Genomic DNA, 13,189 nt, shown 5'->3' with positions numbered 1-13,189 from the left:
GCTCTTTGTACTAATTTATTAATTAACTTCATCATAGTTTTACTCTTTGGGGTAAAAATACTATATTCCCAAGAACTTTCATTGATTTGGGGCTTTCTTCTTTTCTGGATGGGAGGGGAATTGGAGACTTACGGTATTGATCTGCCTATAAATACCCTTGTGTTCACCAGTCCCTGTACAGGGGAGATAAAGCCCCTCCTATGCCCACACAGAAAGGGGAGACCATTTCCTGCTTCAAATGTGATCGCCAGAATCACCGGGAAGCTAGCTTCTGTGACTGGTGTGGAGCCATGGTGGGTATTCTTAAACTGAGCTTTGTGCTGAGCACCTCACCCCAACCCTAGAAAGAACCAGGCTTCTCTTCCACAGCCTTTCAGAAATCACTTCTTAGGGTTTGGTCACTGGTACTTATTTACCTAAGAAACTGGAGACAGAGACAATGAATTCTCTTCAATTAAGAATGATCTCTCATTGTTAAATGTTTTGATTTACATTTCTTTAAGGTTAGATTTTTTTCACTCATTTATTTCTATTATCTGCCTTTTATGAGTTGCCTGTTTGCCAGCCTTTTAAATAAAATGCTCAAAATTATGTATTTTTTTATTTGAAAAAGTGTTGTGTGCAAAATACAAAAGGTTTTTATACAAGGGTTAGTCTCCCTTGTGATCCCAGTCCCACAGCTCCTCTTTTCAGAAGCAATCACTGCTTCTCAGTTTCTGAGGTATTCTTCAGGCCGTTCAATGCGTTAATAAGTAAACTGGCATTTCACCTAAGAGTGTATCATGTCAGCTCTCTTCTCATTCTTTTCAGAAGCTCCATAATATTCCACTGTCTGTATGTACTGTGTATACTTAGGCCATCCCCTACTGATGAACAGTTAGGTTGTTTCCAGTTTTCTCCTCTTAATCGTGCAGGGAATGGCCTTGAATATACTTCTTTGTGTACTTAACCGTAATTAGGAAAAATTCTAGCAGAGAGAACTGTTGGGTCAGACAGTATGGAGACTGTGTAATATGGGAATAATTGATATATGGGAAAATTATGAATCTAATTTTCATAGAAACATAAAAATATTTCTTATCCTCTAGCCTGGCTCTTCTGTACGCTACTCTGTTTGCCCTAAATGTGGGGCCAGCAATCACCCATATGCCCGATTCTGTGGCTCCTGTGGTATTTATGTGAAGTATTTGACAAGACTTAGCATGGACAACAGTCTGACTCTGGCTGCTGGAGAATCGGGCCCTTTTGCTAAGGTGAGGCTTCCTCTGTAGTAAGAACCAGTGCCAAGAGGTGGTGATTCTGAAATTGTGTATTCCACCCTATGAATCAACCCAGTGAAAGAGAGCCAAACATTTAGACCTTTCACATGGGCTTTTGACAAAATATGAACTACCATTATTTCAATGTGTAAAGTTCAGTCGATTCAGGTACACTCAGGTGAGTTCTTCAGAAGTTAAATATCTACATATGCATTTATCTATAGTAGCTTGGGGCCTAATTACATTTGCAAGGCAATGGATACAATGTCATTAGCAAGAAGTGAATTTAAAATACATGGGATAGCATGTTTCCCTTTTCTTAAATTTCTTATAAGTTACCCTAGGACTTTTACCCTGCTCTTTTATATTTTAGAAAACATACATCAGGTATATAAAATTGCTCTTATCATTGTTAACAACGAGCCTTAGTTTGAGAAAAATCTCACAAAGTTGTTTTCAGAAGACCTCACTTTCTAACCATCTTTGTATGAATTTCTTTAAGCTCATAGAGACTTTTCAGGTTTCTTCTCATCTCTTCATTAGAAGAATTTGAAGATTATGAAGAGAGACTGCACATGCACTCAGCAACTTTGCACTCATTTTTAGAGTGTTCATGACCTTCTTAACCCAGATTAAAAGACTTACAGATCCTGGGATTCCTAATAGCCCATATGGCACCTTTTGCAAATGAGGCAAAGGTGTTCTTTTCCCAATAAACCTGACTGCCATCTGTTGGAAATTTCCTTCCATTTACCAGAAAAATTGTTTAATAAATATGCAAATGTATGGCATCTACCATGTGAACATTTATGCCTCTAGGTGAAATAATGCTGTTGTCAGTGCACAGCCTACACACCTTTACATGGTGGTCCTCTCAAGTCCCCAGGTTCAGATGCACTGAAGTGTCTCAGAGATGTTTGTGCCCAGTCATGTGGATGGATTAGAAAGTCTGTGCTCACTGGACTAGAGCTGAGAGAGCAGGTGTCTTCTAGGCCTCACTTGGCAGGACAGGAGCACCAGCTGATTACTGAGCTTTAGATTGTAAATGGCCACGGGAATGGGGCTGGCTTCAAAGATTACTCTGGGAGTTTTTGGAAAGACAGAAACATGGATGATGAGGCAAAGGTGTGGAAAAACCCCTTTTAGATTGGAGTACATTTTCTTGGTAGTATTTTTACTTCTGATTAGAACTGTTTTCTGTGAGCAAAATGGAGAATTAATTCAATTGTGTTATAATTTTTTTAAATGTGTTCTGCCTTGCTCTTATAGCCCCGATCTGCCTGGCAGCCCCTAAGTGTTCCTTTGCCCAAATCTTATGCTGGGACTAAGAAGGATGTGGGCACACAGACTGCTGGTCTTTTCTACCCATCTGGCAAGCTACTCGCAAAAAAGGAAGAGCAAATGGCTTCTCAAAAGCAGAGGCAGGAGAAGATGAGTGACCACAAACCTCTTCTGACAGCTGTCAGTCCAGGAAGAGGTGAGGAGAAATGTATACTAGTCAGGAGGGAACTCATCTTTTCTCTGAAAGAAATGACATTTTTTTTCTTCCTTTAGGTTTTATGTACAAGAAGTTCCTTTATTTTTCTTTTTTCAAGTTATTTTTCTTTGCATGAATAATAGCATTTCATTGAACTTTTAGCACTCTGAGGTTTTGACTCAGCCCCATGTTCCAGTTCACAAACCAAATAGTACATATGGATTTCCACTGTTAGGGTAGAAGTGTTGTGAGTCTGTGTCATTATTGCTATCTACCATTATTGCTATCTTTTTTCTTTCTGTGATAAAATTCACATAACAAAAGTAAGCATTTTAAGCATTTTAAAATATACAATTCACTGACATTTAGTATATTAGCAATTTTGTACAACCATCACCACTATATGTTTCTAGAACATTTCATCACCCCAAAATAAACCCTGAATTCTAGAAGCAGCTACTCTTTTCCTGCTCTCTCCGAAGTACTTGGCAACTGGTAGTCTTTTTTTCTGTCTTTATGGATTTGCTTTCTCTGGACATATAAAATGGAAGTGTGTAACACATGGACTTTTGTAAATGACTTCTTTCACTTTGTATAAGTGAACTTTTATCCAGGTAGCACATTTCAGTACTTCATTTTTGTTTCTATGACTAGATGATATTCTGCTGTATGGACATAGGACATTTGTTTATCCACTCATCAGGTGGTGGACATTTGAGCTGTGGTCACTGGTTAGCTATTATGAATATGCTCCAGTGTGTGTACCTTGCAATGGTCACTCCTGAGGCATGTTCTACATGGTTCCTTATAAGTTCTCAGAAGGTCAGAACTCCAGCTGCCCATAAAATTAACCAGCTTTTAACACATTCTTTATTGACTTAACTCTTTTCATGTTTTGCTGCTCCATGACTTGTGCTTCCCAGGGTTGCTTGGAAAGAAAACACCTGTCCTAAATCATTGTCTCAGGCTTTGCTGTCAGAGGAACCCAAAATGGGATACTTAGGTCTTTTATTTGATGTCACAGTAACATATGAGGTAAGAGGTATCAGTCCCATTTTAGAGGTAGAAAAGTAAGGCTTAATAAGATTTAATGTCTGACTCAGGTTCACTAAGCCAGTTCATGGTAAATTTAAGATTTAATTCAGGCTTGTCTGAATCCAAATCATGTACCCTTTCCACTAAGCCATGCTGAGTGACCTTGGAAATGCCACCAGATTGTTCTCAGCTTTAGTGTCTACATTGGTAAAATGGATCCCATGCTGGTTATAGACTGCTATCCACAGGGCTGAGCTGGGAAGTAAAGGTAGACAACCAAACCTTCAGGGACTGTGACTACCTGGAAGGCCCCTGCCCTGTTCAAAGTGGGCAGCTGTCCTTTGACTCAAGAAGCCAGGCCTCTGCAGAAATGTAGGCCCATCACCGCTGCATCTCCCACCTGTACACAAGAAACCAGAAATATAGACCCATGTGAAATCTCCACAGTTCTAAATGATGGCAATAAATTCAAATGTGTTTTAAATTCTATGCAGTCTGGAAGAGAGTGACAGAAATATTCTGCATATTAATTAGGATGTATATACTTCCCCAAACCCAAAGTGTACATTTAAAATTGGTTCATTTATTTTAAAGAGAAAGTAAAATAGACCCATATGTGGCAATCAAAACATGTTCTTTTAAGATTATATAATATTCTATGATTAATCATGTAAAAAGAAGCTGGGAACAAAAGTGGAACCTATTCTAGTACATCACAAGGTTTGGCACAGAAAAATGACTTTTTTGAGAACACATGTTCATTCAACATTATCATTTTTCTTAGTCTCAGATAACCATGTGGATAATTTCCATGTGGATAATTTCTCTTCCTTTCAGGATACTGGAGGAAACAGTTGGATCACATCTCTGCTCACCTCAGGTCTTACGCTCAGAATAACCCTGAATTTCGCGCCTTGATTGCAGAACCCAGGATGGGAAAGGTAGGTGAACTCTGCTTCGAATTTCCATCCCAGATAATCCCAGGAGACCAGGTTGAAGTTCCTTCCATTGACTTTGCCTGATGTAGATGAGTGTACATGAAATCTATCTGTCTGCAATCCCAGCTGCAATCCTGGTGTTACGAGGGCTCAAAAGCCAGGCAGTTGAGGGCCTCCCCTGGTGGCGCAGCAGTTGAGCGCTGGATTGCAAAGCTGCCCACAGCTTCTGCAGTGCCGGTTCGATCCCCGGCCCTCCGTGCGAGGGTCCCACATGGTGTGCAGACCTCTCCTGCCTCCCGCTGCTCCCCTCAGCAGTGTACTTCATCAGTCTGCCTGTTCTGTCTGGTGATTTCTCTCACCCTCCCGCGCTTCTGACTGTACCCAGTGCTTGTATATAAAATAAACAAATCTTTAAAAAAAAAAAAAAAAAGGCCAGGCAGTTGAGTGACCAGACTGCAGGTCCTTAAGGTCCCCAAACCTTGAGTCACATTAGCCATTTGAGTCTCCTTAGCTGAATATTCAGATATATGGAGTAAACACAAGCTTTTCCTATTGTACCCTGTCTGAGTCCATGAACATAATAAAATGGTGGTTATTTAATGTCACAAAGTTTGGGGTGCAATTTTACACTGCAGTGAGTAATCAGGATAAACTTTATTTGCCACCAAGGAAAATGGACTCCTATAGTTTTGGTGATATGCCAGGACTGTACCGCTGAGTTTTGGGGCATTCATATTTGAAACAGTTCTGTCAGACCCTAGCCCCGTGCCCTTCTCCTGGTGTTACCCCACCATTTTAGAGGCACCTGCATGAGAAGACCTTGTTCTCTGTCGTAAGGTTAGAAAGACTTTTCTAAAACCAGCCTCTCTGTTCCTCTGTCACCAAATAGGCCAACATTGAAACTGTTTCATTGGCAAGTATTGCATGGTTTATTTTGAGAATCTATTTTGTGAATTCTTTAGCCTAATCCAGGGGTCTGAAAACTATGGCCTGTGGGACAAATTAGCCTGTCACCCAGTTTTATAAATACAGTTTTATGGGCTCACAGCTACACTTGTTCATTTACTTTTTGACTAGCTGCTTTTGTGCTGCAATGATGATAGTGAATATTCAAGGCAGAAATCATATGGCCCACAAACCTTAAAATATGTACTCTCTGATCCTTAAAGCATCTGTGACCCCTTCTTTAATGTAAATTCCTCCTGGTACTTATAGAGAGAACGTTTACCTATGATACTTGACCCTTGATTGCCAGGGCTTGGCACCCTAGGACACCTTTTCCCAGGTGATAACATCCAGCCATGTGGCCTGATTACTGAAAGTGTGCCTCTTGTGCACAGTAATATTTGGATCTTGCTTTCTTTATCAAGCCTGCTCTTTGATTATAATACAGGTGGTCCCTGACTTAACAATGTTAAAATTTTCACCTTTGTAATGGGGAGAAAGCAAAATGCATTCAGCAGAAAATGTGCTTCAACTTTTGAATCAGGGCATCTATTTTTCACTTTCAGTACAGTACTCCATAAATTACATGAGATATTCAATACTTTATAAATTAGGCTTTGTGTTAGGTGATTTTTCCCGACAATGGGATAATGTAAGTGCTTTGAGCATGTTTGAGGTAGGTAAAGCTATGGTGTTTGGCAGGTTAGGTGTAGTAAATATATTTTTGACAAGATATTTTCAACTTGCAATGGGTTTATAAGATTAACCCCATTGTAAGTCAAGAAACATCTGTATTTATTGAGTTCATTTATAATTTATGGAATTATAGATATCACCAGCATTTTGCTATGTGTTCTGTTTCATCTAGTTATTGTTCCTCTGTTTCTCTTTTGCTCCCTTCTTTTGTGTTGATTAAATATTTGATTAAATTTATGTTGCTCAGGGCACTGAGACTTACACCACAGTGGTGAATTCTCTCTAATACTTTTTTAAAAGCTTATTTCTGCTACTGTCCATCAAGATGGCTATGAAGTTAGCATCAGGCTGAACTATAGTCAAGTCTCAAAAAAGGTAAGTAAAATTTTTAGCAGTTATTTGTCTGAAAATTGGTTGATCTAGTAAATTGTAGCTTGTACTTTACTGAAAGGCTCTTCATAATCCATAGAAAGGAAAAGTTTCAAATATTGTGAAACTTCACTGTAGGTCAGGCAAAAATTTCATAAATTAGGTAAATAACTGAGCTAAACTTCAGAGAAGCCAGCTTTTAGGTACATAAAGATACAGTAAGAACAGGAATTGTCACCCATTCTATTAGTCCTGTAATCCTCAGACTAATTTATATTCACTGTGGTTCAAGGACAGTTCTGTGATATAAGTAGTTTTAGGATATACTCACAGAAACACTTGCTGATATGTAATTGATCTATTTGCCTATATAAAATAAACCAAATTTTGTGGTCATGTCCTCCTTGATCTGCCCTCTTTTTCTTTTTTAAAGATTTATTTATGTATGCATACAAGAACTGGGGTACAGGTCAGAGATGTGGGGAGATAAGAGGATTCACCAGAGACAGAGTGGGGAGCAGAACAGGCAGATCCACTAAAATATACTGCTGAGGGGAGCAGCAGGTGAGACAGGAGAGGGCTGTTGCCCCATGTGGGTTAGCTCCCGGGCCAGGGATCAAACTCGGGCTGCAAATAGCTTCATAATGCTGAGACTTAACCTCTTGCACCACCAGAGAGGCCCCTAACCTGCCCTCATATATGGGGTTTGGGCATTGTCACAGACCCTGTAAGTGTGTGACAAGCATTAATGGGTTGTTATCAGCACCTTTAATTTGACTGGACAGGAAATCAAAATATTCAAAAGAATAACTAATATATTAAGAAGAGAGGTCAAGAAAGAAAGGAAAAGACAGAGAACTGGCCTTTTTTAGGCTCTGGCTATGTGCAAGCATTGTCTTTAAAAGTAAGAGAGATGCATGGGCCCTACTGTCTCAAAGAGAGGTTGGGAGTATACAGTGGGTTAATGCACACAAAGGTTCTTTGAAACCAAAAAAACCACTAAGTGCTGTGTTTCAGGTTGTGTGACTAAAGCAGAGCTTGGCTCATGGAAGTACTTCAGGGGAAGAGGAGTGAGGAACACGGGATAGTTACTTCTAAGTTATGTGAAGGCAACTGAGGAATAATATAGGGAAGGTGGGCCGGCAGAAATGTGTTAGGGTTTTGCAGTGTGAGATGAGGGGGCTGTGGCTGTAGTAACGGAGAGGAGGGGCCAGACTAAGAAAACTGTGAAGAGGCAAAATGAACGCAAGATTAGAGTGAGGTGAGAGAGGTATCAGGAAGGAAGCCAGGTTTCAAGCTGATTGTGTAGCTAAAGCTGTCATTAACAAAAAGAGGAGGGGCCTCTCTGGTGGCACAAGGGGTTAAGATGCAGCACTATGAAACAATCCGCAGCCACTGCAGCTTGAGTTCGATCCCCGGCCAAGGAGGGGACCCACATAGTGCAGCAGACCTCTCCTGACTCACCCGCTGCTCCCCTCAGCAGTGTATTTCAGTAGATCTGCCTGTTCTATTCCCCACTCTGCTTCTGGTGAAACCTCTCACCCCCCACATCTCTAGCCTGTACCCCAGTTCTTGTATGCATAAATAAATAAATCTTAAAAAACAAAAACAAAAAGAGGAGCACTACATTCTTTCTGCTGGAACAGCAGCCTCCTCATTTGTTGTGCTTGAATTTTGTCATTGGCCAGAATCTTTACCTCAACAAGGCGGTGAATTTCAGCGACCACTTTCTGAGCGGTGTCACTGAGGGTGGTAATGAGCTGTTCAGCAGCAGGTCCAGCTTGGGTGAGTTGTACCTGTCTGGAGATTTTCAAACGATTGACCAGGAGCACATTGACTTGGAAAGGATGACTTTGCTTAAAATTTGCTGGTTCCACCAGGCATCTTATATGTTCCAGCCATTTCATTTCTCTGGCTTTTCAGAAGTGAAGAAGGAAATATATTGGCAGTGAAGGGGGAGGTTGGTATTTTTGACTAAAAACTCGAGTCTTTTCAATTGCCCTTCTTTCTGCCCATCCTCTGGATGGACTGAGTGGCCCCAGGAGTCCTTCCTGCCATGTTTAGTCTTAGAAATAGTTCTACAAAAGCTGTATTATTTCTTCTAACCTTTTGAAGGACATGGCAGTAGAGTAGCTCTTTGTATGTGGGGACTGGCTTCCTTTTGGTCCTTGACTCATTGTCATTCCAGCAAGTGACTACAGCCAGAGCACATCAGACACCGCTGAAAAGATCAAGAAGACAAAGGATTTCAAGATCAAAAACTTTCAAGAACAGAAGGAACAGTTTACAGTATGTGTATTCCTTGGGCCTTCTAGCTGTCTTCTTCAGCCTGTCTAGCTGATGTTTATTCTGAGATTATTTTGAAGGGAAGGATTTTTTTTCATTCTCTATTCCTTTGTTTATGACAGTATACTTTTATTTTATACTTTTATGGAGCCAGAATCCTTTAAAATATCTCAAGATTATTAGAATAATTTTTAACTTCCATCACTTTTCTGAATCACCTCTGTTACTTCTGAGGTCAGTCCTATCTGCATGTCTTTTTCCTTCTTATTTTTTATCTCAAGTATGTGCTGATCCTTGGTTGTCAGGTCTTGTTGACAAATGAAGGGCTAGTTTGATTAGCTGGGGTGCCTGGCATGGGTTCCCATCATGGGTATATGGATCTCTGGGGTCCCTATGGGTGAATGGGCTTGCTGTGGGCAGACTTCCCTGAAGGGTATGTGGCCATTGAGCTTCTGAATCATCTAAGAAGGCCTTTTCTCTAGTGGTGAGGATGGTGGTATAAAGTTCTCTGGTGTATTTTCTTTCTGGATGAAACTGTCTTTCCTGCCCTCTAAATCCTCTCCGTATTTGTCGTAGAGGGCTGGGCTTTGTTCTTCTCCCATGTTGGGCCTCAGTGCTCTCAATAGAAGTCTTTATTCGAGAAAATCATTAATTCTCTAGAAAATATTTATCAAAGTTTAAGCAGAAAGCAAAAGCCTGCCCTCTTGCACAGGGGAGAGGACTCTGTCCATCTCAGCTGTTCACATAGCGCCGTTCAGTAATACACTCAGGAATTCAGCCTGTGCCTGACATTGACCCTCCTTGGTGATTAGCCCTGAGCTTTTGCAGGATTCCATGGAGAGAAAATACTCATCCCTCTATCATCTTCAACTGGTTTTCCTTTGATTTCCTTGTCAATCAGATTTCATCTACTTTTAGTCATTGGGATTCCCCACAATTAACCCTTTTAGAGTTTCCCACAGCTGTAAGAGTTTTTTTCAAAAATATAGATCATGAATAATTTCAATAGGAACTTTGGAGAAAGGTGGTTGGTGATCTTGCTCAGTTCAACCACCTTGCCTATTAGTTGGTCCTCTTTGGCTGTGGCAGGGAGATTGGCACTTAGCAACAAGGCCCAACTATCTGGGCCTCCTGACTGGAGATGGGGACAGCCATAGCCACCCGCCTGCCACTGTGATGTCTCTGACACTTTAATCTTGTGTCTTCCTACCACACACGTTGCATGAAATAAGCACCTATAACTTGGGGGGAAATTAGAGGTGTTTTTTTTTTTTTTTAACTTTCACTGCTTTTGATTCCTTGAACTCTCCCACTGCCTCCCAGCTGGAAATATTGTTTATGACTGTAAGAGAAGTGTGGAGTTCCACAAACTTTATACTTTTACTTTGGATACTCCACCCACTTATTCTGTATGTGATCTGAATTCCCCTGTTGCTATGTGCCTTTATTTTCTCATTTGCATATAGGGATAAGGCATCAGAAACTATAGCATCTGTCCACTCATGAAAAATAATCATTATTATTTTTGAGCACAGATATATCAGACATGTTTCCTGGTATTGAAAATAAGACATAAACAAAAGACAAAAAGATCTAAGATTTCATGAAGCTGACATTATTGTGCCTTCTAGTATATATTCCATAAGATGGAGTGCAATATAAGCAAAAATTTCCTGGGGGTTCACTTGTTCTAAGCTACTTGCCCTGGAGTCAGGAACAGAGGGGACACAGCCTGAACCCCTGCCTCTTCCTTTCAAAGCCTCAGAGGCCTTGTCCAATATCCTTATCCTGATGATTTCCAAGGGGATCAGGGACAGGTAGGTATTTCCACTTTACAAGCAGAGAAATGGTTCCAGTTTCCAAGGTCCTTGGGAGTCACCCCTAGGATTAAACAGCAGAAACATGCCAAGAATTATGTCTTTCTAGATGACTTCTTCAGTCTTCTAGTAAACAGCATTATTAACAACCTTTATTCTTAAAGGTTATATGGACAAATTTTATTGAATTTTAAAAATATAAAATGCAAATAATTCTTCAGATTTCTGATGGCAGATATTAGCTTTTTTTTCCCCCAAACAAGAGATCAACTTTTTGGTTTACTCACTCATCAGGTAAGCACATTTTCTGAACTGTCACACTTACAGGCTGCTTTGAACACCATGCAAAGCATGCAAAGTAAGTTTTAGGATTCACCTGACTGGCTTTCTAGAAATAATAAAACTAGTGAGGAGTTTCTGGAGTTTTGTAAGGTTTCTCAATTGCATCCTTTCCTTAAGAATGTAAAATAATGTCAGTTTGGTACTTCCACAAGACAAGGTTTGAAAAACCAGGAAGATTTACATTAGATGTAGTTATTTCTGCTCCTGGCTGTTGAAGATCACGCCCGCGCGCACACACACACACACACACACACACACACACACACACACACACACACCCCTCTATTTACACTCACTCTCATCTGAATCCTCTGGTTTAGAACTTAACTGTGGGGAGGAAACATTTGCCTTGAGGGTTGAACCTGGGCAAGTGAGACTTAACAGCCAAAAATATTTTGTGATGATGAGTATGACCACATTCTGTAATCCTGCAGCCTGAAAATAGACTCCTGCTGCAGGAAGTTGGACCGACAGGGAAAGGAAGAGTCTCTGTGATTGAACAGTTGCTTGATGAAGTAAGTATAACCAAAAGAACAAGTGTCCTAGGATTTTCAGCTAAACATTCCACCTGTATCTTTTTCAGATGGACTTTTGGCTCAATATTGTGCTAATTAAAAATTTGATATATATTAAATTTTGGTGAAAAGCTTCACATCATCACCTGTTGCTTGACCTTATAGCAAAGAAAATAGGAAGAATTACAGACCTGAGCCCAAATAATGGCCTGATAGGGGTCAGAATCTGGGGTGGTGACCTCATGTTTCCTAGAGAAGCAAGTTTGTCTGGGTGCCTAACCCTCCTGATGTGGTGACAGAAGTTTTATTGCTTGAGTTTCCTGGCAGCTCTCTATGCTCTAGGCGGTCTTTTGGCTTTCCTGATTCTCTTGTAATTGAAAGCAGTTCAGTCCCATCAGGGAGGTTTGTTATATTTAACAGGATGGCAAGTGAATGCTTTAGAGGGCAGTGTTTAGTGGTAAGTTTACACTTTTCCATATCCTGCAGGGAGCAGATCCCAGCTGCAGTGATAGTGAAGATCGACCTGTGATAACCGTTGCTGTTGTGAATAAACACCATGAAGCAATCCCCCTTCTTGTGCAGAGAGGAGCAGACGTAGACCAACAGTGGGGACCGTAAGTGAAGCACAATGAAAGGAAAGTTCTGCCACCCGGTCACAGTCAGCGAGTACCAGATGGGACTCTGCTGTGGCAGAATCCATGTACATGCCTGCCCTTTTCAATTTGAACCACTCCAGAACCATTTTAACCCATATAACCCCTAAGAAACTTAACTGCATCTATTTTCCAAATCTAGGTAAGGTAAACTAAAATTTTAATTTTAGATTAAATTACTCAGTTTTTAATAGCTTTTATAAATGATGCCACAGTTAGTTAACTCAAGCATTTATATTGTTGTGAGATCAGCATATCCTTAGCCCTTAGGGTATTATGCAGTGTCTTTATCATGATCTGAACTAAGATCAGTGTGAGTGGCCCCTGGAAATATATCCGTGAAGTCAATGTAGAAAGAAAACCTCACACATGTCCAGGTGCTAACACCAATGGGGACAGGCGTAGAACATTTGAGTTCATCACACAATCTTCTGGTGCCTTGGTGTCCCCAGTTGTGACACAGAATGGAGCAATACTAGGTCATGTGGATGGTTTTGTTGCTCTGCTAGCCTTGTGCTATCCTGCCCCAGAAACTCTCCAGGCCTTCTGACTCTACTATTCTCCTGCAAATTACCTTGGGAAGCTAGAGCAGAAAAGTTCTTTGAGTCTGGGCCCTACGTGTTAGATTTATATCCTGCTGGTTAAGTTATTGAACTAGGAGTCGTCAGGGCAATGGCAGGTCTAGCAGTACCACCTCTTGAATCACCCTAGGCCTGGGTCTGTGAATAGTGCTGCTGAGGATGTTAATCCAGCACAGGGGCTCCAAATTAAATAGCTTTGTTCTATTTTTGTTTTAAGGTTTCAGTTAGAGTTTTTGTTCAAAATATATCCCTGTTAATTTTTCTATATGCATTTTT

General features: G+C 40.6%; 1 protein-coding gene across 1 annotated transcript in view; it reads left to right on the top strand.

Moving 5' to 3' along the window:
• DZANK1 (double zinc ribbon and ankyrin repeat domains 1) overlaps positions 1–13,189 on the top strand; it is a gene marked incomplete at both ends in the record, with an annotated part of 66,964 nt that overhangs the window by 37,963 nt on the left and 15,812 nt on the right. Inside the window, 9 exons of the mRNA XM_084247719.1 lie at positions 171–293; positions 1,089–1,253; positions 2,529–2,736; positions 4,609–4,712; positions 6,651–6,725; positions 8,408–8,504; positions 8,908–9,008; positions 11,599–11,679; positions 12,166–12,293. Coding sequence (XP_084103845.1) covers positions 171–293; positions 1,089–1,253; positions 2,529–2,736; positions 4,609–4,712; positions 6,651–6,725; positions 8,408–8,504; positions 8,908–9,008; positions 11,599–11,679; positions 12,166–12,293 — 1,082 coding nt within the window. The remainder of the gene's footprint in view (positions 1–170; positions 294–1,088; positions 1,254–2,528; positions 2,737–4,608; positions 4,713–6,650; positions 6,726–8,407; positions 8,505–8,907; positions 9,009–11,598; positions 11,680–12,165; positions 12,294–13,189) is intronic.

This window comes from Talpa europaea (genome assembly GCF_964194135.1).
Source record: "Talpa europaea genome assembly, chromosome: 11".
In the NCBI taxonomy this organism is placed as follows: Eukaryota; Metazoa; Chordata; class Mammalia; order Eulipotyphla; family Talpidae; genus Talpa; species Talpa europaea.
This window is presented reverse-complemented; position numbering and strand designations above follow the sequence as displayed.